Source organism: Argopecten irradians, chromosome 15, assembly GCF_041381155.1.
Source record: "Argopecten irradians isolate NY chromosome 15, Ai_NY, whole genome shotgun sequence".
NCBI classification, from domain to species: Eukaryota; Metazoa; Mollusca; class Bivalvia; order Pectinida; family Pectinidae; genus Argopecten; species Argopecten irradians.
Genome location: NC_091148.1, coordinates 5,448,973 through 5,476,672, shown reverse-complemented (window position 1 = coordinate 5,476,672; position 27,700 = coordinate 5,448,973). Strand labels below are relative to the sequence as shown.

Here is a 27,700-nt window from a genome sequence, read left to right as displayed (position 1 = left end):
CCAGTCCAATCCCGCTACAAATGCATTTCAAGGACGATGATTACAGTCAAGAAACATCTTTTGGTAAGTTAGTTTATAGATAGACTAATTATAATATTTCATTGAAAAAAACGTGTTTGACCATTGTGTATGCATATATGTTATGATGGTGTTTCGGACTCGTAGTGATTACCGTCCGAGGCGACGGTCTAATGTTATCTGACTGGAAAGAGATATGACTGTAAACAGTTAAATGCACTCGGCAGGTCCTGCTCGGTACCTGCTCGGTACTGCAACCAGTGATCGCACAATCTCTACAGTACAGTCAGACATATTCACGATGTAGAAAATACGACATGTACAACTAATGTTGTAATATAATACTGATATTGTTATATTGAGCGATCTAGTAACTACTGCTATCGGCTAAACATAGTCGCTTCGTTATCACACCCGGCCCCCTCCCTCCACACACACACACACCCTCACACACAAACATACATAAGGATTCAGTGTTATCTGGAATATATCGTTGCTATTACGTCTTTGACACGTGCACATGTAGATAGATATAAAATATTTAATTTACGCCTTGCAAGTGCTATGGTTTAATGAAACGAGATTCCCATGATACTCTGTGTATGTGTAAAAAGGATAAAAAGCAAAATAAACAAACAAAAAATGAGCAAATGTGTATTAATTTTTTTTTACATCAAAGCAATATGTAATTATCATATTAAATTTTAAGTGGTATTAAAATGTGATTCATGCAGCTGCAAAATTTAATTTTTATTTTTCACTTTTAATATTTTTAGGATCATCACCATTACATCAACGTCTAAAGAAAGGTGTTGTTCCAAGTGTATTCTCATGGACTGATGAACCATCGCCACAGGACCATGCTAGAGGACAACGTGTAATGAATAGAGGTATCAAAAGGAAACTACTCGTAGAACTTGATGCTGTAGCTAATACTGAGTCTGATGACAATTTACATACTGTACCAGACATTGGACTTAATGTTGAGATTTGTGATGATGAAACCGGTGAAGTATTACAGGAAAATGAAACCAAGTCTGACATAAGTGTTCCAACCACCTTTACTTCATCCACTCAGACACCAGCTCATCCAATGTTTAACATTTATAACTTCATTGATGATGATGCTGGAATACATTTTTATACTGGACTAGAAAATTATTTTCGATTTCTGTTTGTTTTAAGAACACTTGGACCAGCAGCATATTCGTTGGAATATAAAGGACATCAAGTTTGTAATATGTCAGTTGAAAATCAATTTTTTATGACATTGATGAAATTAAGACGTCACACTACTAATTTTGAACTGTCAAGACTCTTCGGGATATCTGACAACACAGTATCTAATATTGTATTAACTTGGATAAATTTTATGTATTTACAATGGAAAGAGTTAGATTTGTGGCCAGTAAGAGAACTTGTACATCACTTTACACCATCTGACTTTGGATTGAAGTTTCCCACCACCAGATTAATTGTTGATGGAACTGAGTGTCCTATTAAGAAGCCAAAAGCACCCAAGGCTCAACAAGCTACTTTTTCAACATATAAAAACAGAAACACTATGGAGACTCTCGTTGGTGCCACACCTGGTGGGTCTATTTCATATGTTTCCCCAGCTTATGCTGGTTCAACTAGTGACCGTCAGATATGTGAGAGAAGCAATCTATTAACAAAATGTGACCCTGGGGATTCTATTATGGCTGACAAAGGCTTTAATGTACAAGATATATTTGCACCGATGGATATATCTATAAACATACCAAGTTTCTTTAAAAAGAAGAATAGACTTTCTGGAGAAATTGTCATGAAGGATAGGAAAATTGCAAGCAAGCGTGTTCATATTGAACGAATAATTGGTTTAGCAAAAACTTATAAAATATTAACTGAGCCTATGACAAGTACAGAGACAAAGTTGGCAACTGAAATTATATGTATTTGCTTCATGCATTGTAATTTTCGCCCTTGCATTGTTCCATCTCATGCTTAAGGGACAATTCAGTTTTACACTATAGTGATCGGATGTCTTGCATGCAGAACCCTGGCCCTTGCCAGTCTTGTAGTAAATTTTTTTTGTCTAGAACTACTCATATCGCTCTTACAGTAGTGTGTTTACCTAATTAGATGCATGTTCTTGTCTAAAAATTATTTTATCAATTCCTCTGGTTATGTACTGCATTTGTTTAACTTGCACATGACTTTGGCTTGGGTGTTGGTACAGCATACATGATGTACCTGCTTAATCGTATTGATCAACGATTTGGAATTTCAACGATATCAATCAAATTACATAATGTCATGACTCATGAAATTTGTCAATATTTCTTGTTAATATATGTTTCATAACGAATGTAGAACAATACATTTGTAACAGAATTAGCTTCACTGAATTGTCCCTTTAAATGTATTTACATTTATAACTAAATATTTATATTAATAGTGTATATAAATTAAGTCAGTGATTCAGATTGGGGATAAATTTACTTAATTTAGTCCATTTTGCTAGTACGTATATACTCTTTCCAAATGTCCTTAAGATTTTGAAAATCCATAATCATTCCAATAGAGCTAGCTATAGATATCAATATTGTCATAACAAAATTTTGTAAAAATCCCAAAAGGTCCTAATGATTTTGAAGCTAATCTGGAACACAGTAAGTTTATAAGTAATTTAAAGGTTTGGTTTGTTTGGAACAGCCAGGCTTATAAGGACCTGTCAGGTTTAGATTGTGGAGGAAAGGCCAGAGTACCCAGCGAAAAACCGTTGACAAGCTATAGCTAGCGGTCACTACAGGTCTATCTGTTCATGTCCCACATGGGATTCAAAATAGCGGCCTAGAAGTATTAGTGCACATGTGGAAATCTAGAGATTGTTGCCATGGTAATGTTCACTTTCAGCCTATCAGGACATGAATCACTCAGCTAAAGTATCCCAGAGTCAAACTCACTTTGTCTTTACATTTTATATACCGGTAAATCAAATACTGCAACAAATTTACATGCGAAATATTTTTTGTTTACATTAATTAAGTGACAGTGTATATCACTTACATGTATAAAAGTAAAATTTTTATTTGTATGCTTTAGACAAAACAAACAACAAGTTGGCTAATAAATGAACTTGGTCAATATTTTGGAGAGGTTAAATTTCAACATGATTATAAAGATTCATTCGTAGTGTCTTGTATCATATAAGTGTACTTTATGCAATGTACTGATAAACTTAATCGTTCAGAGAAGAGTGAACTGACAACTCAAATCTTTAATTATCATGTTATACAGTAGCGGGTACTTGGTACGCACATGTCAGAATACATAACTGATAACAATAAAAGTACATAAATTCATTACTCTTTCCATTATTTTTCATAAAGTTTATATGTGATATATTTACAAATGGCACTGACTCAATAATTAGTCACCCATGTACCTTCTGAAATTATCATTATCAAGTGCTGCATAATGTCAATGATACTGGAACACATACTAGATCTGTAACTGTTATTATGAAAATATTGGTGGTAATGTTTATGATTAAATATCACACTATACAAACAGGATACCACAGCCTCCATAACAAATGATGTGTTCCACTGATCATGAATCAGCTGTTGAATAGATCTAAGACAATGTCAGGATGTTTGACAGAACATTTTGGTAAAAAAAAACATGGTATATTTACAGAAAACTGTAAATAGAAGGAATAATTATTTACTTTGTTTATATTATGCCATAGGAGGAAAATGATAATTGAAATAATGATAAATTGATAATTGAGACAGTGAATTTCACATCAATCAGCTTAAATTATGCCATGATTTTGCAATTTTAATTTTACTTGTGCTCAATCATTATTCTCTCATAACCTTAACAAAATAAAAAAAAATCATTCAAGGAAGAATGGAAATTTGACATTACTAAGCCTTTAACACTCATACATCTGTTCATACATCCAACTCAGAATCTGACAAGTACTCTTATGTGATTATTTTCTGTGAACTTCTACATCTCCTTTGTACGTTTTATAGTACTGTTTGCTCAGAAGTGCTGGACAGAAGTATTCATCAAAGAAGTTGGTGAGACTGTCTCTAGAAACATACGGACACTTAACCTCAACTAAATGTGACCCTTCAACTACACCATCGGGTGAAGCTGCCAAATAAGGATGGGATTCAGAAATGAATAGTCCACATTTTGAAACATCACACTTTTTTTCTGACATGTATCTTTCTATAGCAAATGGTTCATACTTCTTCCCATGAATAATGGATGGGGCCTTCAACTTTTCAGCTGGTTTCAGATATGCACTTGCAAGCCGCTTTTTATCGGTGAGGCTTGTCAACTTGCATATTCTTCCAAATGAAGAGGAGCAAAGCCTTTTGCTTCTCTCTGCTCCCCAAAGTTTACTGTTTGATTGTTCTCTCGTGTTTGACTCAATTTTAGAAACATAATGTTCATCAACATCTTTTACACCTACTGAAGTCAGAAAATTATCCTCATGCGTCAAAGCAAAGTAGTCATGATCATGAGCTACAGCCAATGTATTTGCTGGAACAAAAGTTTGAAAAATTGGTAAATTAGAAATTCCTGGAGAAGACAGACAAATGTTTCTGAAATTGTCCTTATAGTTGTCACACTTTCTCAGATGCAATGGTCTAGGATCAAATTTTATGTTACAGACTTCATTAGCACCATCCATTTTCAACTCTCTTGCTTTAAGTGGAGATCCCTTATACCTCTTTACATGATGGAAAGTTTGTAGCTTTTCTGTACATGTTAGTTCCACGATCACATGTTTTTACAAGAAAATTCTGATACAGCATACAGTACAGTACACACATGCTTACAGTGGGCATTTGGTCCCATGCCCGCAGCACATTCACACTGTGACTCTTGAACATGCCCATCAGAATCAAATGAAACATCAATTTTGTAAGCTACTGATTTTGACATTTCAGCATGACAGGAACTTCTTACAAAGAACATATCATTATAACTAACACTTCGCATGTATATGAGGTATTTCTCTTTGTACATATTCATCGATACCTTCTCAATAGATTTGTCATATTGTTCAAGGTAAGTGTTTATATTAGCAGTTGTTACATTAGGGAATTTTCTGTCACTGTTCAGGTCACAATACCCTGCTTCATCTGGAAGCTGCATTTTGAAATCTTCCATTCTGACGTCATTATTGCTGCCAAAGTTGAAATTTCTTGTATATGATTCCAGTCTGAAATTGCAATTGAAGCTAATACTACTACTATAGCTATCAATAAATTAACTCAAGCCATTAAACAAGTTCTTGTAGTTCAAATATTGAGTGGTTTTTAGCTATGAAGCTCAACAAATTTACAGTAGACGGTAGTAGTCTATATCTATAACAAGGGGTGTTATCATATGTTCACAAATGATTACATTATACAGGCAAATTTACATACAATAGCAGTCCACTATCTTATATTGATCTTGTATTTTATAAACATTTTTTTTTAAAGAAATTTTAAATAATCATGTCTGGATAAAATAGATAGGCTGCATAGCTGCGATGATATCGACTTGACGATCCCCCATAAGAATTTACAATGCGTTCAAGCACAGTCGGACTTACACAAGTCTACCGAATACAGACGTATTTTAAACAAGAACAAATAACGCCATGAATCTAAAACAGCCATAATAATTCTTTATTTGTTTATTATTTACAGCAAGTATGATTAATTGATAATACTAGCGACCTTTGTCAAAAACCAAAACAGGATGAGCGCATCAGACCATCTTTGTTTACGTTATACATAGGCCCTACATACAGTACATTAGCTAACCTTTCAATCAGGTCTTTTTTACGCCCAGACACTTTCGCATTGCGTTTCTTCAGTTCACACTTAAGTTGATCAATTGTCCATATTCCATACTTGTCTGAAGACATCGTTACCGGCAAAGTTTCATTCAGGATAACGACTTTTAGCGATAAAAGAGACGCAGAAAATCGTTGACGAAATCGTCTAAAATCGTAATGTTACCGGAAACCAACTTGGACCGGGTCGCCCGAAGCGCCACCTGTCGATTTCAAGTAAGGTAACTGGCCTCGATTCGCCATTAGCGATAGGCGCATATAGGATTATTTCACTGCAAGACCGCGTCACTGAGACACGTGAGCAAGGGACCTGACACATGGGCAGAACGGTTGACCAATTAATACATCATCTTTAATTGGTCATCATAATTAAGAAAGAATTTAAACAAGACATCTGAGTGGCTAAATGGTCAACCTCATGTTTGGGGTATACAAGATTTCCGATGTTCGGTGTTGGGTCACTCTTGAAACATCGCCGAACAATAAAGAACACGAAAAACTTAAAGAGGATTTCTTGTATACTTCAGTTGAGTCAAACTTTGAATGTTTTTTACTACATTTTTTTATGAACTTTTACCGTTCAATATTTTCTATTTTTTAAATAAAGGAATGTTTTATAACCAATTGCTGGTAAACAATTTTATGTATATAAAGCATATTTTGCTAATAGAATAATTTCCCTGATCAATAATTTAAAAATTGTTTTTCACATATATCGTAACTATATTTCCTTATTTAGGAGATAATGTATTCCTAGTTATTTCTCTGAATAAGTTGATAATAGGAGTTATTTTTATGTCTCCAACTTCAGTATTGCTTTTATCTAAATGATTATTTTTTGTGTATAATAACTTTAATTGTTTTTTATGAAACATATTTGATATATGTACTGTCAGTGTAAAATACGAAGATAATAATCTATCACTGAATCATAGAATAATTATTATATTTTGGCAATCAATTTTACATTATAATCGGTAATGTTTAGATGACTATTTTACGGAATTCTTTCAAAAAGTCTTAATTTAGTTTTTATCCGGAAATCTTATTCCTTTTTTGGTTCCAATTTTATAATTGATTTGCTGATTTCCGGTTAAGTTTTAAAGACCTTGCAGAAGAGAACAAAACAATATTTTCTACATCAGTTCAACTTAAATTACAGTCCAAAACATTTAAAAGGGAGTATACGTTCACTGATAATTTAATTGTATATGTATGCACCTATTGTATAGTTTATACCCCGAGTAATTGTCGGAGAAAGGCAATCCATTTTGACGGAGCGTTATCAATTTAAATTTAGTACGCTGTTGGATGGGATATATAACACGCAAGAACTGTCATGCATTCACTCAAACCCGATTCTTTAAATGTTTTGTTTATTAATATCTAAGCGTTACGGATCGTGTATGTTTGTTTTGATTTCATATCTAAGCGTTAAGCACTATGTATGTCAAACTATCATTAATTAACACTCTTTATACTGTAAATGAATTATGATTACAGTGTCACTCTTGAAACATCGCCGAGCAATAAAGAACACGAAAAACTTAAAAAGGAATTTTTGTATACTTCAACAATCCAGGTACAACCCCACAATAACACCTTGACAAATTGGTGTATGTTTCATCGGGTTTTGTCGTTCTGTAAATATAATAGAGAGAGCTGTTTCTTTAGATGTTTCCTCTTTATTGGTCTTGGTCAAGAGTGTGACAATTCAAATGCGCATACAATAAAATTGAAAGATTAAAGTTACACTTATAAGTTTACAACACATCCAAGAAATAACAGGCAGTACAGTTTACAATAAAAGGTTTACTACACACTGAACACTTGATAATTTAGTTAGATAATTTGGGGGAAAATTAGCAAATAATCAATTAAATGGTAGAACTCACTTGACAATGAGAGGGGTAATGAGAGAGTAATTAATGATAATAGAAACGACAATAATGATGAAGATAATCAGAATAATAAAGAAATTTAGTACCTTAAAGTGTAATCTATAAACTTTGACCTAAATTGATAAGTTATAAAATATACTTATACTGGAATTCAGCTTTAAGTACACTAATAAAGGGAAATTCCTATTTATAAATATATCTTCAATTTATGTAGCTTAATGTATATTATTTCATCATTTACAAACTCAAATGAGAATATTAATATAATTAACTCCATAAATTGTTATTGTTGAATACTAGAAAAACCAAACTATACAATAACTGGCTATTAACTAACTAAAAAGAATCTGCAGACAACAATGTGTTAAAAATCTAAATTTGGTAACTGAAGACTTAATTTACACAAGAGAAAATGATCAAACTGATCATGAACCAATGAATAGTTACACACTATGCTTAATATATAGAATATCTTGTAATTCTATGAGAGAATAGTTCTTCGAACAAGAATACAATAAAATATTAAGCGAATAATCCATTCGCACCTATAAATTCTCCAAAATGAGTAATTCTAGATATTTTATATACTTAGCTTAATTTCTGCTTATATATCCATTGATCAATTATGATACAATTATAATACATCTATTTCAAACAAAGAACTTTTGGTAATTATGATAAACTTTTAACATGAATCCTATCAGAAACATTGATTTTCAATATAACAAGGGAGGTAACTGTTACTACATATTTGTTTGTTTTTAAACAGAATAAATTGTTACATATATAGAGTTAACCTTATTCAATTTAGGATAAATATGTTTGTTTACTGAAACAAGATCAAAATGCGAAATATATTCCTGAGCGTATGAATTCAATTATTTAGCAAAATCAAGCTTATACATAGACAACATTTATAAACAAACATTTCAAAATTATAAGACGGCGATGCCTTTCAGTGACATAATAGATCAAACCAAATTGATAAATAATAATAATATCACGTTTACAGAACAATTACCTAAGCTATAAATGATATATCCAACCTTCAGCATGTTGATGAGTTTAGAAAACATTTTACAAAGAAGATTCTTTCTCGAGTTGTTAATTTTGTAAAACGCAGGAAATGCGCTAACCAACAAAGGGGAGTAACTATCATCACTCGAATAAGTTAGATTGCACACCAGTAATTACAAAGTGGCCAAGTTTGCAATATTTAAACTGGTTATAACAACATGCTTTCAGTATAGAATTTTACAAATATAACATACAAGTAAAATAAATAATACAAATTAATCAAAAACAATTAATTCAAGACCATAATGATTTTCAAATTAAAATCATTAGATTTGGAATTAAATAAATAAAAATTCCATACATTGACTTTAACATAATTATCATATACAAGTTATAAACTATACAAGATACAAAATATCAAAGTCTGTGCTTACCTGTAAATATAATAAAGAGAGCTGTTTCTTTAGATGTTTCCTCTTTATTGGTCTTGGTCAAGAGTGACTAGACCAGTTAACCGAAATCAGCATCTCGACAGGTGCACATGCGCAGTGATCGTTTGATCATAACCTGCGGACTCGAGTGGTCAGAGCCACGTGGTTTTATAATGCGCTTACGGCAAAAGCAATTAATGACCTTCGCGTAAACATTGAAAAAGACCTTATAGCAGTGTCTGATTTACCGACAAAGATCTGGTTAGGTAACAATATCCGGCGCTGTCAACACTTAAGCTCTTAAATTAGGGTTTTGAGTAATTCATATTACAGCTCTGAAACTTGTCCTTTGTTCATATTTTTCTGACACATTAATCCGAAAGTTTCTATTATGTTTCTACCTAAGGCAAGCTATAGGTAATGAATTTACACTAGTATATACATATATACGTTCTTATTACAATTATTGAAATTTCAAAATTGAAATAAAACAAGTTTAAATTAAAATAATATTTAGACAAATGAAATCAATTAGAGTTAAAAATAAAACAAAATAACATAGTATTTTTCACTATGAAATATCCCTCCTGCTTAGAAAAAATTTTCGTCCCGAAAATTAGTAAACAATAAGTGAATAAAATTAAAAAAGGCTTGTCATGTGTTCACAGTATTATAAAGGGATCATAGTTCAGAATTCTTTACAATGCAAAGCGTTGAGGAAAAAAAGATAATTACAAGTCATCATACACAAAATGTTCACAAAAATAATGTACACATTTGAGGACAAAAATTTACAGTATTTACAATGAGCTCATAATCTAATCACACTTTAATCTACAATTCTTGTGTGATTTACATGCATGTATGGTACACAGGCAGTTCTGTTCATAGACATTTCATGTCCCATTTGTTACAGAGTACAGTCGCTTAAGCAAATGAGAAATAACCATGATGTACAAGCAAAATATATGCTGTATAAGGCTGCGCCAAAATTCTTTTTATTTTTCTAGCTCGAAATGGTGAGACTCGATAAGATTTGCAGGGGTAGATGCGATGTTTAGTATGGTTGTTAATGACATAAAATTCTAACCAATCAAAATGAATTATTGGGAAGATTTCACCATGAATAGAAATGTTACTAATATCCATAGGAGGGCAAAATGTCCAGTTATCTGGGCACAAAGGTAGAGAAGTTACTCTAACAAGTTCACATTCGTGACCACTGGTCAGTTCAACAAACAGAGAGGTTTTGTTAGTCTTAATAAGCTTTTTCCAAATTACATACACAGCAGCAAGGATGAAGATAGTTGTTAGAAGGGAAAGAGTGACATATGGCCATGGTGTCAGCAGTGAATTGTATACATGTTCTGACATGAGAGTAGGTGTTGTTGGGTCAGGTAAGGCTTGATAGTGAAAACTTGGAATTACATGTGGAACAGTGAAGGCAGAAGACTTTTGAGCAAGAAGAACTACAGTAGAAAGCTTTCTAACTTTAGCATACAGATAGAAAACCAATACAATTGCTATGCTAGAGGTAACTGTTCCTATTAAAGCAATAATACCACTAGTATCTGGCCAATTAACTGTCTCACAAGGAATCTGACCTTCTATCATTGATTCAGCTAAAGAGGAAAAGACAGTTTCACCTTTTTGGGCTTTTTGGGCAATCTTCTTCAAGCTCAGATCATACTGGTTATCATTTGCAAGATACTTGGAGAAAGAATGATTGTAAATTTTGAATGAAGGAAGCTTAATGTGAACAAACTCAGAAGAAGACGTATCACCTAATATTGATGAATGTTCAGATGGTGGAAAAAAATTCTTGTAATAGAGCCAAGTTGATGGGATGGACAACTGAGATATCACTAGTTCCGTTTCTACATGATCCTAACCGAGGTGGCATAAACAGATTGTTTGAAGTAAGGGAACATCTACATGGTATTTGAATAACACAAAAAGTACATCCTTTAATGATTCTTTGTCCTGAAGGACAATCCAAAGCTAACATAGTGATATGATACAAAAGTAATGTAGAGGGGGCCAGTTCCTTAATACTGGGCGAAAGAGCATTTGCGATAAATCTAAAATCACAATTTTGTTTCACTGAATCATTGTGATTGTAGAACACAGATGATAAACATGATGGTTTGGCAACTGAGGACAAAGCAACTTGCAATACAATATTTTATCACCTGAACATGACTTCAACTGGTCATGTGAAAGAGTTGAGAAGTGCTGATTGTCATGTGTATGTAAGAAGTAGTCTGGAGTGCCAAGTAGCTGTGTAGCATGAGTAGATGTAGCGTTAAGTGGAACAGGAACAGAATACACTTTATACAAAGAAAGTGGTTCAACAAAGGTAGAAATTGGTATTTGCAAAAGAATGTACGAATTTCCGTGGTGTCTAGCAAAAAGAAAACGTGCGAATGAGTAATAATACAATGGATTCCTATGTATTATGTTGAATCCGGGAAACTTCCTATCTATGATACTTTGTATTTGTTTCAGGGAGTCACCAATAACATGAGGTGCAAGAAGAAATGGAGATAACTTTCCTTTCACTAAGTCATGAATGGGTAATTTAGCATGTTCCAGGTGTTTGTCTAGAATTGTTGTAGCGTTAATTTGCATTAACATCATTTTTTCCAAAAGTACAAATTCGTGTTCTATTCCGTCTAAAGATCTGGCAAATTGGTTAGATAAAGTTATTGTTTGATCATGGTTTGTTTTGATTGCATTCATAACATTGTCAAATCGATCATTTACCGTAGAAATGAAGGATGTAAGTTGGTGTGCTTCGTCTGCCATAGCTTTTGCTAGCTTAACATTATTCCTATTCAAAATCTGCATATGACGCTTGAGATTTGAAACATCACTTGAAGTAGCTGTACCAAAAAGAGACTTGGATATCTCTCCAATAAAATCAAAAAGACCTCGTTTGTTTCGACTTGAACTGAATGGTGAATTGTTTGGAAGGTAGGAATGTGGAATTAACCGATGCAATTCTCTCACAGTCTCGTTAACGTTTGCCATACATTGAGTACGAAGATTGTTCAATGTTTGAATCACTGAGTTAGCAGAATCACATGTTCTGTTCTTGCAAGGGACGATGCCTGGTAGTGACAAGCTTGTTGGTAGTGGTATTTTAAAGGTGTGGGACCAATATTCCTGTCCAAGATGCAACTTTTGCGCTGGCTCAAATAGAATGCCATAATTCAATCTTTGCACGGATGATGCACGTTCCACATTTGAGGAAGACCAAAGACACCTAAAGAAGACATAGAGGGGAAAATAAAGATTAATCGTATAATATGCCGATAAAGAGTCGTCGACTACTCTTAAGCACTAAACTGACAGAGATCTGCCAAGATCTTAACACATTTTTCGATAGACAGAGAGAAAGTAAAGTAAGATGGTACCACTATAGTTGTCTAAGGGATAATCCTCTATATAGGATCATATTCATTGTGAGAAACAAGTCAATTTTGACTGTTTGCCTCTTTTTCTCGCTTTTCCTGACTGCGTACGCTTTATATGGAACATTCTCACTATTTCTGCAGGTATATTTTCAACTGGTTCCCAGGTTCGATCTCTGTATCCGATCCATTTTACCTTATATTCCTTTTTACCGTTTCTTGTTCTGCATTTCAGCAACTTTTTAACAGGATAAGTCATGGTTTGACTATCATTATTTCCTGGCTGACTTGCATCATCAGCACTTTTGTCATGTTGACTATTTGTCATATGTGTCCCAAGGTCAGGGGTATCATCATTATGTGCAACTGGTGCTGCGGGTGGCACTCTAGGAGCCACAAGTGGTGCTATGGGTTGATTCACCACTGGTACATTAGGTGTATCAAACTTAGGTTTCTGATTTGAGCTGGTATATGGCTTCAGCCTGTTTGCATTTATAAGAGACTTCAACTCTTTATGTGTATCGCACCTGCGAAGTTTGTACGTGTGATTTGGTCCTATATCCACAATATAAAATGGACCATCAAGAGGATTGTGGAGTTTGGGTGATAAACCCTGTGGTACTTTTGTTGTATGGAGCATTACTAGGTCATTCATTCTGAACGTGGGAACAGAAGCTTTCTTGTCATGATGCTCTTTTTGCTTAGCTTGTGCTTGCTTTATATTCCTTTCAGCTACAGTCTTCACATACTTCAGATGATTCAGTAACTGTAAGACATGAGTCTTAGCATCTTTGTTTAAGCCATCTTTAGGAATGAGAGATGTGTCAAAGGGCAGGTTCATCTCTTTACCGTAGAGCATATGATATGGAGACAGGTCTGAGGATTGCGTAGAGGGGCTCATACGAAAGGACATGAGAATCCCAGGCAGAAAATTGGGCCAGTTTTGCTGGTTCTTGTCAACATAAGCTCTTAGACACTGTGCTAGAGTGCTATTCATTCTTTCGCACGTAGAATTGGTTTGCGGGTGGTATGAGCTTGTAAAGTGTCGAGTGACTTGGAAAATTTCGCAAACTGCAGTGACTAACTTACTGAGAAAGTTTTGACCTCGATCACTGACAATAACTTGGGGTGCTCCATATCTGCTAAATATCTCTCTAAAGAGAACATCTGCAATCTCCTTTGATTCCTGAGTTTTTAATGGGAATGCTTCAGGCCATTTGCTAAATGAATCTACAATAAGTAGAATATACTTGTATCCTTCTTTTGATGTAGTTATTGGACCTAGAATATCCATATGAAGCATTTGAAAGGTATCAGTAACGGGCATTGGGGTCAATGGGGCATGACGAATATGTATGGGCTTCTTGATTCGTTGACAAGTGTCACATGACCTGATGTAGTCTGCTACATTCTGGTACATCTTTGGCCAGAAATATTTCAACTGAATAGCTCGATAAGTTCTATCAAGACCAAGGTGTGCTCCACCAGCTTGACAATCATGATATGACAAGAGCACATCTTCCCGTAGACATCTGGGAACTGCCAATTGTTTGAAGTAATTCTGTGCTCGCTTAGCACGGGTTTGGTACATGTGATATAGAACGCCATCTAAAACAACATACTGGTTTGAAAGATAAAGAATTTTGTTTGCAGAAGCCTTGTCATCTGGTAGATCTCCTTTTGTTAGATATGAATAGATACCTTTGAAATCAGCACATTCTGACTGAAGTTTTGATACATTATCTGCTGGAATAGGGTCACTCACCTCCATGACTGTGTCATTAATTTTAGCACTAGCATGTGAACCTTTGTACACAAATTTAACTTGTAGAGGTTTGTGTTGTTTCGGTTGAGTATTGCTTACCTCAGCACTTGGTAATACATCTTCTACATCGGGGGCTGTATTATTATCATACTCACGACGTGAAAGAGCATCAGCTACTACGTTCTTTGGTCCTGCTTTGTAAATGATCTCATAATCGTATCCTTGTAATAATACTGACCATCTGGCGAGTCTCCCTGTTGACTCTGGTTTTATCGTTTTTAGCCAAACTAGAGCACTATGATCTGTGAAGATCTTAGACTTCTTACCTGTGAGATAGACATGATAAGCTCGAATACCTTCAACGATTGCTAGTCCTTCTTGTTCTGAGACACTATACTTACGTTCGTGCTGGTTTAACGATCTACCTCCATATGCAATGACTTGTTCTCTTTTGTGTTCGTCAATTTGACCTAATACATATCCTATAGCTTCAGTGGAAGCATCTGTGGTAAGAATGAAAGTTTTTGTGTGATCTGGATAAGCTAAGACAGGTGTTGATGTTAAGGCATCTTTTAGGGTATCAAACGCTTGTTGACATTTAGATGTCCACTCAAATTTTACGTTATTGTTGAGTAGTTTGTTCAGAGGAGCTGTGATTTTGCTATGGTCTTTGACAAACTTTCTGTAATAGTTACAGAGTCCAAGAAAAGAGCGCACTTGCTTTTGAGTAGTAGGAGTTGGAAAGGAACGGACAGCGTCTGTTTTTGAGGTGTCTACTTTCACACCGTCTTTAGAAATGACGTGTCCAAGATAGTGGACCTCTGGACGAGCAAAAGAGCACTTACTGGGCATGAGTGTAAGACCAGCTAGTTTTAGTTTGTCGAACACTTCCTGCAAGTGTCGGATGTGGTCGTCAAATGTGCGTGAATACACAAGAATGTCGTCCACATAGACAAGACATGTTTTCAAATTCAAGTCTCTAAGAACTTTGGTCATGAGGGCTTGAAAGCTAGCGGGGGCATTCACTAAACCAAATGGCATGCGTTTCCATTGATAAACGCCTGATGGAGTGACAAAAGCTGATTTATGAGCTGTGTCAGGGTCCATGGGAATCTGCCAGAATCCAGAAGCTAAGTCGAGAGTAGAAAAGAATTGAGCATGCGATTCACCTATTGAATCAAATACATCATCAAGACGTGGAAGAGGAAAGGAGATTTGCTTAGTAACAGCATTGAGGTTTCTATACTCTACTGCAAAGCGCAGTTGACCATTTCGCTTTTTGACCATAACTACTGGTGATTGCCATAGACTAGTTGACTCCTGAATAATGTCATTATCCAGCATCTCCTGAATTTGCCTGTTCATTTCTGCTTTTACTTCAGGGCTTTGTCTATAGAATCGTTGGCGAATAGGGGATTCATCAAATGTCTCTATTCGATGTGGTGATTCAAGAGTGTTTCCTAACTCTGACAGGTCAGTGGCAAAAACTGATCTATTTTAAGAAGAAAAGAAGAGAGATGATCTTGTTGTTGCTGAGAGAGATTGGAGGTCTGAAGGTCAAAAGATAGGTCGTTCTCTGGAACTGCATTGTCTTCAGTAATGGAAGTATCTACCGGGGTGTCTAGCGACATGATAGAATTTTCTTCAAAAAGAGAGACTGATGCAACAGTTTGATTCTTTTTGATTTTTATATCCCTGTTGGTTGGGTTCATAATTTGCATACAAGACAACTTCCCTTTCTTGATGTAAGCTATACTTTTTGCTCCTGCTAATTTTAATTTAGGGAGAGATGGGGAAGGTTCCAGGATCACAAGAGAGCCTAAGGGTAAATGTGATACTTTGACAGGTAACTGATAAACACTATTTGCTGGAATTACTACTGATGATTTTGCTCTTGCTAGGGCTATGTCTACGTCTATTGAAAAGGTTGTTTCTGTTGTGCTGTCTTTTATGTGTAGTAATTTTGCTGATGTGTCAAAAATAGCACCATTGTTCTCCAAAAAATCCATACCTAATATCATTCCTTGGTGAAATTCTTAAAAAACATGAAATTTCTGAGTAATTGCAACATTACCGAAAGATATAGAGAGACATAGGACACCAAGACTGCGATGAATTTCACCGCCAGCTACTCGAACACTAAGGTCAGATTTTTGTAAGTTTGATATGTCAACAGAAAGTTTCGTTAACATAGGCAAGGCTACACAAGAAATAGTTGCACCTGTGTCAACCAGTGCTTTCACTGGAAAGCCATTGACCTCAACACTTACAGAATTCCTATCGACCGCTGTCACCAATGACACACATTCACTAGGAGTTAGTGGTTTAACTGGTTGAGTAGGAGGTTTTGGAGACAGTTTAGTATCTTTGATTAGTTTGTTAGCTGAGTTATGGTGCCTATCCTTGTTGGGGATAGGCGCGTATCCCTAGCACCTATTGTTAAAGTTGCCTCTACCCCTTTTATTTAGAGGACATTGCCTAGCATAGTGGCTGTATTCATTACAAATGCTACATATTACATGAAATGCAGGACATTCTTGTCTAATGGAACAGAACTTACCACAACCGCAAGGTCTGTTCTGCCTCGAATGATGTTTGTGTTGGTATCTCTGATGATCCCGATTCTGATGCTGATGGTGCTGCTGATGGTGCTGCTGATGCTGCTGCTGCTGAGGTCGTCTGTGTTGTTGGTGATGATGAGGCTGGTGTTGATGTGATGGTTGGTACGACTGTTCAGTTTCTGCTGCTTGGCTGTTGCTCTGGACTGCATTTACTTGTACTGTTTCCAACTTTTCAATCTTTGACATCAGTGTTGAAAACATCTGCACCATTTCAGTTGAAGTTTGAGAGTCACACTCAAGTTCAGCGTTTGCTAACTCTATAGCATGTCGAAGGTCACAAAATGTCTTCGGTTCTTTAGGTAGCACACACCTTCGAAGTGATGGTAGTAGTCCCTGTACTATAATCATTATTTTTGCCTCTTCAGGCATGCACTGACCTAAAGCCTGTTTTTCTGCACGCTCAAGGTAATCTTTTACTTTTTCATCTTGTGTCTGCTTCAGAGACATGAATTTGATATTAATTTGTTTGTGATCAAAACGTTGATCAAATGTTGTTTAAAAGTCAGCAAGGTTGCTTACTGTTGTTTCTAGCAGGCTGTTGAACCATACCTGAGCTGACCCTTGAAAAGTGCATCCGAATGCTGCAATTGCATCCTCCTCACTAACTTTGAGGAATCGTCTCCATGACTGCATTGTCCTCCACCATATTTTTGGATCTGTACCGTCAAACTTTGGTAGAGTTACACCAACACCTGACATGATAATAGGCTGTGTAGCCTGTATGACTGTTTGTGTAGGTGGAGGTGGGGGTGGCGGTAGGTCTCTGCTGCTCTGGCTATTGATTGACTGAAACATTGTTGACATTCTCGGACTGTTGAGATAAGTGGATGTGGTTTCTGTTGTGGCTGTGGCTCCACTTTGTGTTGTTGAGGTTGATGTTGTCGGTACTGTAGTATCGATGCTGATGAAGGGCGACGTTGTTAACGACATATTGCTGTTGTTCCTTGTGTTGTATGAGTGGGATACTGGTGTTGTGTAATTAAGAGGCCTGTTATTTCTGGACTCTCTAAGGAATAAGGAATCTTGAGGAAACTCCACCAAGTTTTCATCGGGTTTTGTCGTTCTGTAAATATAATAGAGAGAGCTGTTTCTTTAGATGTTTCCTCTTTATTGGTCTTGGTCAAGAGTGTGACAATTCAAATGCACATACAATAAAATTGAAAGATTAAAGTTACACTTATAAGTTTACAACACATCCAAGAAATAACAGGCAGTACAGTTTACAATAAAAGGTTTACTACACACTGAACACTTGATAATTTAGTTAAATAATTTGGGGGAAAATTAGCAAATAATCAATTAAATGGTAGAACTCACTTGACAATGAGAGGGGTAATGAGAGAGTAATTAATGATAATAGAAACGACAATAATGATGAAGATAATCAGAATAATAAAGAAATTTAGTATCTTAAAGTGTAATCTATAAACTTTGACCTACATTGATAAGTTATAAAATATATCTATACTGGAATTCAGCTTTAAGTACACTAATAAAGGAAAATTCCTATTTATAAATATATCTTCAATTTATGTAGCTTAATGTATATTATTTCATCATTTACAAACTCAAATGAGAATATTAATATAATTAACTCCATAAATTGCTATTGTTGAATACTAGAAAAACCAAACTATACAATAACTGGCTATTAACTAACTAAAAAAGATCTGCAGACAACAATGTGTTAAAAATCTAAATTTGGTAACTGAAGACTTAATTTACACAAGAGAAAATGATCAAACTGATCATGAACCAATGAATAGTTACACACTATGCTTAATATATAGAATATCTTGTAATTCTATGAGAGAATAGTTCTTCGAACAAGAATACAATAAAATATTAAGCGAATAATCCATTCGCACCTATAAATTCTCCAAAATGAGTAATTCTAGATATTTTATATACTTAGCTTAATTTCTGCTTATATATCCATTGATCAATTATGATACAATTATAATACATCTATTTCAAACAAAGAACTTTTGGTAATTATGATAAACATTTAACATGAATCCTATCAGAAACATTGATTTTAAATATAACAAGGGAGGTAACTGTTACTACATATTTGTAGGAAATGCGCTAACCAACAAAGGGGAGTAACTCTCATCACTCGCATAAGTTAAATTGCACACCAGTAATTACAAAGTGGCCAAGTTTGCAATATTTAAACTGGTTATAACAACATGCTTTCAGTATAGAATTTTACAAATATAACATACAAGTAAAATAAATAATACAAATTAATCAAAAACAATTAATTCAAGACCATAATGATTTTCAAATTAAAATCATTAGATTTGGAATTAAATAAATAAAAATTCCATACATTGACTTTAACATAATTATCATATACAATTTATACACTATACAAGATACAAAATATCAAAGTCTGTGCTTACCTGTAAATATAATAAAGAGAGCTGTTTCTTTAGATGTTTCCTCTTTATTGGTCTTGGTCAAGAGTGACTAGACCAGTTAACCGAAATCAGCATCTCGACAGGTGCACATGCGCAGTGATCGTTAGATCATAACATGCGGACTCGAGTGGTCAGAGCCACGTGGTTTCATAATGCGCTTACGGCAAAAGCAATTAATGACCTTCGCGTAAACATTGAAAAAGACCTTATAGCAGTGTCTGATTTACCGACAAAGATCTGGTTAGGTAACAATATCCGGCGCTGTCAACACTTAAGCTCTTAAATTAGGGTTTTGAGTAATTCATATAACAGCTCTGAAACTTGTCCTTTGTTCATATTTTTCTGACACATTAATCCGAAAGTTTCTATTATGTTTCTACCTAAGGCAAGCTATAGGTAATGAATTTACACTAGTATATACATATATACGTTCTTATTACAATTATTGAAATTTCAAAATTGAAATAAAACAAGTTTAAATTAAAATAATATTTAGACAAATGAAATCAATTAGAGTTAAAAATAAAACAAAATAACATAGTATTTTTCACTATGAAATATGATCCAAATCATAATATCGGACTATGTAGATGTCTGAACTTCAACAGCAACGATACTGGTTTAGAGGAACACCACAGCCACCTATCTATTTTTGATATCATTCTAGGTGGTTTAAAGAAGGAAATCAGGTCTTCTGTGATTCAAAAACAGACACAGAATTTAGGTGATGTAATCAAGGTTGCTGAATTGGCGGAGGTGGCCTTAGTAGAAAAGTTTAATCAGGAAACTTCCGTACAGAATAGTACTGCTAGTCCAAGTAGTTTGTTATTAGTGCTAGACAAAATCGAGTCCTTGGCCTCGGATGTGAAGTCGATGCGGACGGAGGTAAATGTGATTAAATCAAATGGTCAAACACACACACAGTCATTCACAACACATGGCAGACACATAGACAAAATCACTCGCAACAGCACACTAGACATAGGCCACATACAAATAAAAGTCAACCAACCATTACACAGTCACATGTTTGCAGTAGATGTGGTTCAACTAATCACTCAAAGGCAAATGAATGCCCAGCTTTTGTCAAGAAAGCCAAACTAGGTCATGTGATCGGATAGGACATCATGTCAAAATGTGTAGGCAGAAGAATAAATTTCCCCAATAGGATTTTTCGTCGAGTAAGGTTAATAGGATTTCCTTGCCCGTGCCAGAACATTAAGTCCTTGATTTTCAACAGAGCTAAGAGATAAATCTAAAGTTCTTGCTTATACCTTAGTCGATACAGGGGCGTCTGTAACATGTAAAGCAAAATCCCTATTTCATAGAATAGACCCTAAGGGAGTATGTGAATCCTCAGATATAGAAATAATAAGCATAAGGTAGAAGGGTGTGTTACTTTATCGTTTTCTCTAGGTGGGAAGGAGGTACAACAGAAATTATATGGATGGACTTTTTAGGGAAATATAAGGGTACTGTTAATGTGGGGGACAATAAAATGTCGACATTTGTAGGGTCCGAATGTAAGACCCATTCGATGTTTAGTATAGGAGTAGCTAGGGTATGTACTAGTGTTACTGTCCAACCACAGCAGCAGGTCTTGATCCCTGTAAAGTTATCCAGAATCCCAGATGGCTCGGTAGCATTACTTGAGCCAGATCCAAACCTATATGAGTCTCATAAGTTAGTTGGTGGGAAATCCTTAGTCTCGAGTCAAGACGGTAAATCTGTTTGTATGCTCCAAACGTTTCAATTATGGTGTCATTTTCAAGGTAAAAGGCACTGTCTATCCATCGGCAAACCATTGGGAACATTTCTTCGAATTACAGTTAGAATCTATTCCAAATGTGTCAGAGAGACACCGTGCATAAAATGTCCTTGGTACGATGATCTTGCGAAAAAACCCTGTAGAATTAAATAGACCGACAGCTGTGGATACAGGGGCAATTATTGGTAAAATTAAGAACTTGCTTCCACATCATTCTTCTGCTAGATACCAATCTCTAGTCCCTCAGGAAACGTCGTTCATTTTTAGGTCACCTGAGACGAAGTCTCAAGTAACCTATTCTAATCGCCTTTTGTCCGTCGTTGTGCGTCGTGCGTCGTGCGTCGTATGTCCGTAAACAAATTCAATGAAATTTTGCACAAACCTTCTGAGGCATAAGGCCAATCAAAATTGTGAATTATACGGTCCAAGCCCCCCTGGGGACTGAAAGGGGTAAAATTGACTATAATTTCAAAAATCATCTTCTCTACTCACATATGTGATGGAATCAAATACTCTTCACAAATAGAAAGGTCTAAAGGTCCTTTACAAAACTGTGAATGATATGACCCTGGGGTCTCAGGTTTCCCCTTGGGGAGGGGGTTAAGTTTACTATAGTTTATATAGGGAAAACACATTTTTGAGCATTATTTGGTCATTTGTAAAATGAAATGGCCATTGAATCCTATTAATAACTTTTCCATGACTGACTCTCAGGGGCCTTAGGGGTGGGGCCAAAAGGGGTCAAATAAGCTAAAACTTCAAAAATCTTCTTCTGAAATTCTGGAACTGGTATAATCAAATACTCTTCATAGATGGAAAGGTCTTGAGTTCCTTTACAAAAATTGTGAATTATATGACCCTGGGGTCTCATGTGTCCCCTTGGGGAGGGGGTTAAGTTTACTATAGTTTATATAGGAAAAACACATGTATGAATGTTATCTGCTTTTTCATAGGAAATTAGTCAAACTGGGTTAGAAATATTAGCCTGAGATAGTATTTTATCGTCATATCCATATTGGTCATGGCCGACCCCCAGGGGCCTTAGGGGCGGGGCCAAAAAGGGTCAAATAGGATAAAACTTCAAAAATCTTCTGTATTCACAGATTTGATGGAACCAAATACTCTTCATAGATTGGAAGGTCTTAAAACCCTTTACAAAAATTGTGAATTTCATCTCCCTGGGATCTCAGATTTTCCCCTGGGTAGGGGGTCAAATTTACTATAGTCTATATTGGAAAAACACATTTATGAACATTGTTTGCTTAGTTTTAATAGGAAATGAGTCACGCTGGGTTAGAATTATTAGCCTGAAATAGCAGTTTAACACCATATCTATATTGGTCCTGGCTGGCCCCCAGGGACCAGAGAGGCGGGGCCAAAATGGGTCACAATGGCTAAAATTTCGAAAATCTTCTTCTGAATTCACAGGTTTGATGGAACCAAATAATCTCCATTGATTAAAAAGTGAAATTATAGAATCACTGACACTGACTGACTTCTAGTTTTGTTTTGTTGTTAAACGTTAGCAAAGCAAATTGGAATTTTAAGCATAAGGTTTGGTAACATAATACACTAACTATCAAAATAAAAAACAAAACATGAAAATTATAATACGAAAGTTCAACTTAAAGTTTATTTTCATTCGTAAATAATTTTTATAGATTTGAACCAACTTTGCAATGCAGCACTCAGGTGACCGTCAAGGCCTCTTGGGCCTCTTGTTACCATTTATTGGATCAATTGCTAAAACCCTATTTGGTTCGAATAAACAACAACAAATGATAGAGGCAACCTCACACCAAATTGATACATTTACGGCTGCAATTAGAAATTTTGATTTAAGAATAACTAATGGGTTTCAAGGTATTACTGAAAATCACAACGCTATCGAAAAGTTACGTCAAGATTTTAACACCTCTTTGGTATCTAGTCAGGTTGCACAAGCGAAATTACCTGCTGCGATGACAAAACGAACACGGTTAACTTTACGAATTTTGACAAGATTTGAAGAATTACTAATGGGCATATTGTCGACAATTCGGGGAAAGTTATCTCCCTTATTAATCATTCATAACACACTAAGTGATGTTCTGTTACACATAACTCTTTATACTGTAAATGATTACATTGTCACTCTTGGAAACATCGCCGAGCAATAAAAAACAAGAAAAACTTTTATCGGTTTAGTCTGAGATATCCCGATACGTTTGTTTTCGCGAAAATTCGAATATTACAATGTATCGGAATAGCTCTGAGTAAACCGACTAAATTACACTGCAGTGGAAGTCACTCTAATCGCTCTCAACTAGGACGTTGCTTTCGATGTCACAAGTCAGAAAACGCCGGTAATTTTGGATTAAAATATTGCATTCGACTATGTATACATCGTTTATATGCTTTTGCGTGGTATGTGTGTGATTATGGATTATTGGAGGACTGATTCGTGACTATGGCTCTAGGAAAAATGTATACTATTATGAAAAAAAAATTAACTTTAAACGAGGAATCCTAAAACGTCCTCCCGGCTGGCTATGTCCGTGTTGATACGTAACCTTGCTTTCAAACAGTTAGGCGTATTTATATTAAGAACTGTACTAAATAACACCTGGCTTTTACATATTTTTAATAGTCAACCCTGGAAAACGTAAACAGAACTTGATTATCGTTTTGATATGTAAGGCCTTTTGGAAGGAATATGGACGTATTTAGACTTATTCACTGAATAATCTATATAAACTTATTTTGTTAGAGCAAAGAATGTGGATTATTCTGTGTTTTGAATTTCTTCACAATAGTTTCATTCATATTTGACATAATCTTATTATAAAATCAACGCGTGAAAAGGTGTGTCCGTCTGCACTTAAATATTTATGCCAGTTAAGGATTGTGTGTATTTAAAAGACAGTTTATTATTCCATGGCATTTCAGTTACCCACATCTTGTGAATCAGTTACCCACTGACGTGATCATAACATGCATTCATTTACCTTCCACATGGTCATATTTGCATGGCTATTTTCTTCTTTTATATAGATTAACAGTGAGCCAGATCCACGCTTCAAAATTTAGTTATTTTATCTTATAAACACATGTTATTGACAGCACGGTAAGCATTGTCCTACAAACATGCAAACTGAGGCATGCGAAATCTGACCTAAATGACCGTCACTAGCTTTGTAGAGAGAATGTTGTTATATTATGTCTATGAACACTATAATGACTGGGATGACCAATTCCCCTATGTCCTTGCTGCATATAGGTCAACTCCACACTTTAGCACTGGGTGTAGTCCAAACCTCCTAATGATGGGAAGGAAGATAAATCTTCCTATAGATATAATGGTTGGAATACCAACTACTGAAGCGGAAGTCTACTGTCCCAGCATGTATGTGGACTGGTATCAGAAAGCTGTGAGAAAGGCTTTTGTAGTTGCTAGTCAAAATTTATGTATTGCTGCTGCCAGACAGAAAAATTATTTTGATCGGGAGTTAAGAGCTAAACAGTATGAGGAAGGGGGCTTGATTTGGAGTTGGTACCCTCCCGAGCTCAATAGCAAACTAGGTATGGGATGGACTGGGCCCTACAAAGTTACGAGGAAATTGTCAGAAGTCACTTATAAAGCTCAAAAAACCCTAGACACCACCCAGTTACTATAACATATAGACTTCGCAAAACCATATACTGGCAGGGAAGTCCCCGATACCTGGACAAAGTCTGGTATAGAACCGGCTACAGAGCCTGACAGCTACGTAGATAATGAAGGGGGAAGTTATTGTGATGACGAATTTCCGGTTAGTTCACATAATTTAGATACTCTAGTTAGAACAAGGACAGGACGGGTAGTCAAACCGAAAACAAATATTTTCACCAGAGTAGGTTTTTTTCAAATAGTAATCTGTATATTTATAATTATATATTTACAGGCTGAAAGTACATGATATTAGAATGGATATTCTTCAGTTAACTCTGGATATTTTTGAACAAAGCAGCCTGGATGATGACATGAGGGTCTGGTGGAAGGAGGGAGGAATGCGCTGTCCTGTAGAGGAGTGTGACGACCACATCTTCAAACCTATAAAAAGATGATGATACATTGGGTTGATCGATACACTGACATACAATGTACTCAGTGTTCGTTTAGACAATACTGTAAACAACTTACCCGCCGTTGCCTGAAACGACACAAGATATCATGGATGGACGCAAATAAAATTTGTCAGTGACACTGAGGGCAGATGCGAACTTAATAAATGGTTTGTTCCTACTGGAGGGGTCGCAATCCCCCTCAGGCCACTACCGGAGAGAGTAGCAGCTCTAGGAGTAAGGAGAGGGAAACTAGGGGTTTGTATGCAGCGGTTGGCCAGATGGAGATTATTACCAGTTCCGTCCATCAGTACCTGGACGAGAAAGTGCGCTTCCGGAGGGACGTGGTAACAGGGGAGCAGTGCGCTACTACCAGGACTCGAGGATGGGGAGCCACAAGTCAGGAAAGGAGGATACATACAGCCGACGAAGACTACCTGGACCTCATCGTGTATTCGGGGTCGCGTTCGCGAGAATGAAGATATTGCGCGTGTGATAAGGGACATATACATGTATCGGTTCGCGTGTGTTGAAAGAGTTGAATATTATGGAATTTCGCGGGACCTAAAAGATTTGGAGAGATTGAACTGTATAATATTATGTTACATTATTATTTTGTTTAGAGTGTAGTATAGCGTATGTGGATGTTAAGCATTTATTTTTTTGCTGTTTTTGCTCAGGAAGTGTTTAATAGATTTGTTATCTTGTATAGACCTTGTTATATATTTTTGATACAGATAAACATATTGAATCTATTTTTCTAGTATTATTGAATTTATATAAATATTGTTAGGATTCATATAATAATAGCCAGATGTTATGAGAAGACTATACATTGGTTTTATTTTATTTTTATTTTTATTTTAATTTTTTTTTATATTTTTATACAATGATATTTTATAATGTTATTTGTTTAAACTTGATCTTCGTTTTTTCAATGAAGGGAGGAGTGTAGCGCATGTTTACTTGTATTTAATTGTGATTGGAAGTGGCTCGGATGGCGTATTATAGCTGTAAGTGTGCACGAATGTGTTTATTTGTCAGTGTGTCCCTGTGCAATGTTCCGTGTCATCTGTCCTTGACTGTCACCTGTGATACACGTGTTCTGTCTGTATTTTCTCGTGCAATGTTGTCTTGTTAGGTATTCGTCTTTGTGATTGGTCTGAAGTCTGATGTTGGGTGTAAAAGTGTGAGTGTAAAGGTGAGAACGAGGCAGAACGTTGGATTACGTTCCTGGGATGCCATTATTATACAGGTAAATTCTATGGGGAATGGTTATAGTTAGGTTTGTAAGGTAGGTGTTGTATCCTTCTCTGCTGGCTATATAATGTTGTCTTGTTCTTAAACGTTGTAAATGTTAATGTTACATGTAATAAATTACATTAATTGAGTTTCTAAGTCTTGTTCTGCTTCAGCAAAACAGTACACCCATTAAACCTGGGTTGACCTTGGGCAGGAGCGATACGGGGAGTTCGAGATAGCGTTGACCCCCCTACACAGGCAAAAGTGCCACGCATGTAAATCATGCGTGGCAATTTTCATGTGATTTTCACATGAATCTCATGCGTAAATCATATGATTTTTTGACACGCATGATTTTCGCATGAAAATTTCATGTCATTCTCATATGATTGTCATGCGATTTACATGTCATTTATTTCACACATGAGAATCGCATGATTTCTATTTACATGTGAAAAACATGCGTATGATACATATGAATATCACATGAAATATTTTACATGTCAGAATCATAATTGAATTTTCATCCGATTTTTGTTAAATTTTAAACTTTTCCTAAATTTTGATATTTTCACTCTTTTGCAATATCTCATGTCATTTTTCGGTATATTCTATAAAATCTGTTTTCTCGCTAACTGATTGGATTGAGTGTTAGAGACTATATTGTATGGGCGGTATGTGCTCTTGATTCGTGCGAGGCAACTAAAAAAATCCAGATATATATATTAAGTACATACCCGCGTCATGTTCGGAAAATATCTTCCAAAAAAGTCCAAAATGATTACATCAAAACTCCACACGAAAATAGGAACAAAATTTAAACACTTTTGAGAATAGATTTTTAAAGAAACGAGAACTTGTTGTCATGAAAGTGATACCAAATATTGCTTTTGTGTAAATATGAAACCGGCTCTATAAAACAAATATAGGCCTAAGTTTTATTTGTTAGTGTATAGGTGCGTCATATTTGAAAAATATTAAAAAAAAAAAAAAAAAAAAAAAAGCGGTTACATTAAAACTCCACACGAAAAATTAGGATCAAAACATATCTTTGAGAACAGATTTTAATGAACCAAGACATGAAATTGATACCAAATATTGCTTTTGTGTAAAAGTAAGTGATACCAAATATTGCTTTTGTGTAAATATGAAACC

General features: G+C 35.4%; 1 protein-coding gene, 1 long non-coding RNA gene and 1 pseudogene across 2 annotated transcripts in view; 2 read left to right on the top strand and 1 right to left on the bottom strand.

Moving 5' to 3' along the window:
• LOC138309090 (uncharacterized) overlaps positions 1–26,694 on the top strand; it is a 30,605-nt gene extending 3,911 nt beyond the window's left edge. Inside the window, exon 3 of the long non-coding RNA XR_011206197.1 lies at positions 25,144–26,694. This is a non-coding gene — a long non-coding RNA (uncharacterized lncRNA). The remainder of the gene's footprint in view (positions 1–25,143) is intronic.
• Positions 520–3,365, top strand: LOC138309156 (uncharacterized). Its single transcript, XM_069250311.1, has one exon. It carries the CDS (start codon positions 899–901, stop codon positions 2,006–2,008), a length of 1,110 nt encoding a protein of 369 aa, XP_069106412.1. The 5' UTR covers positions 520–898; the 3' UTR covers positions 2,009–3,365.
• On the bottom strand, positions 15,866–21,257 carry LOC138309553 (uncharacterized; annotated as a pseudogene).
• Positions 26,695–27,700: the final 1,006 nt, after the last annotated feature.

Coding starts and splice junctions, on each gene's coding strand:
- LOC138309156 (XM_069250311.1), top strand. CDS start 899: ATGAATAGAGGTATCAAAAGGAAACTACTCGTAGAACTTGATGCTGTA.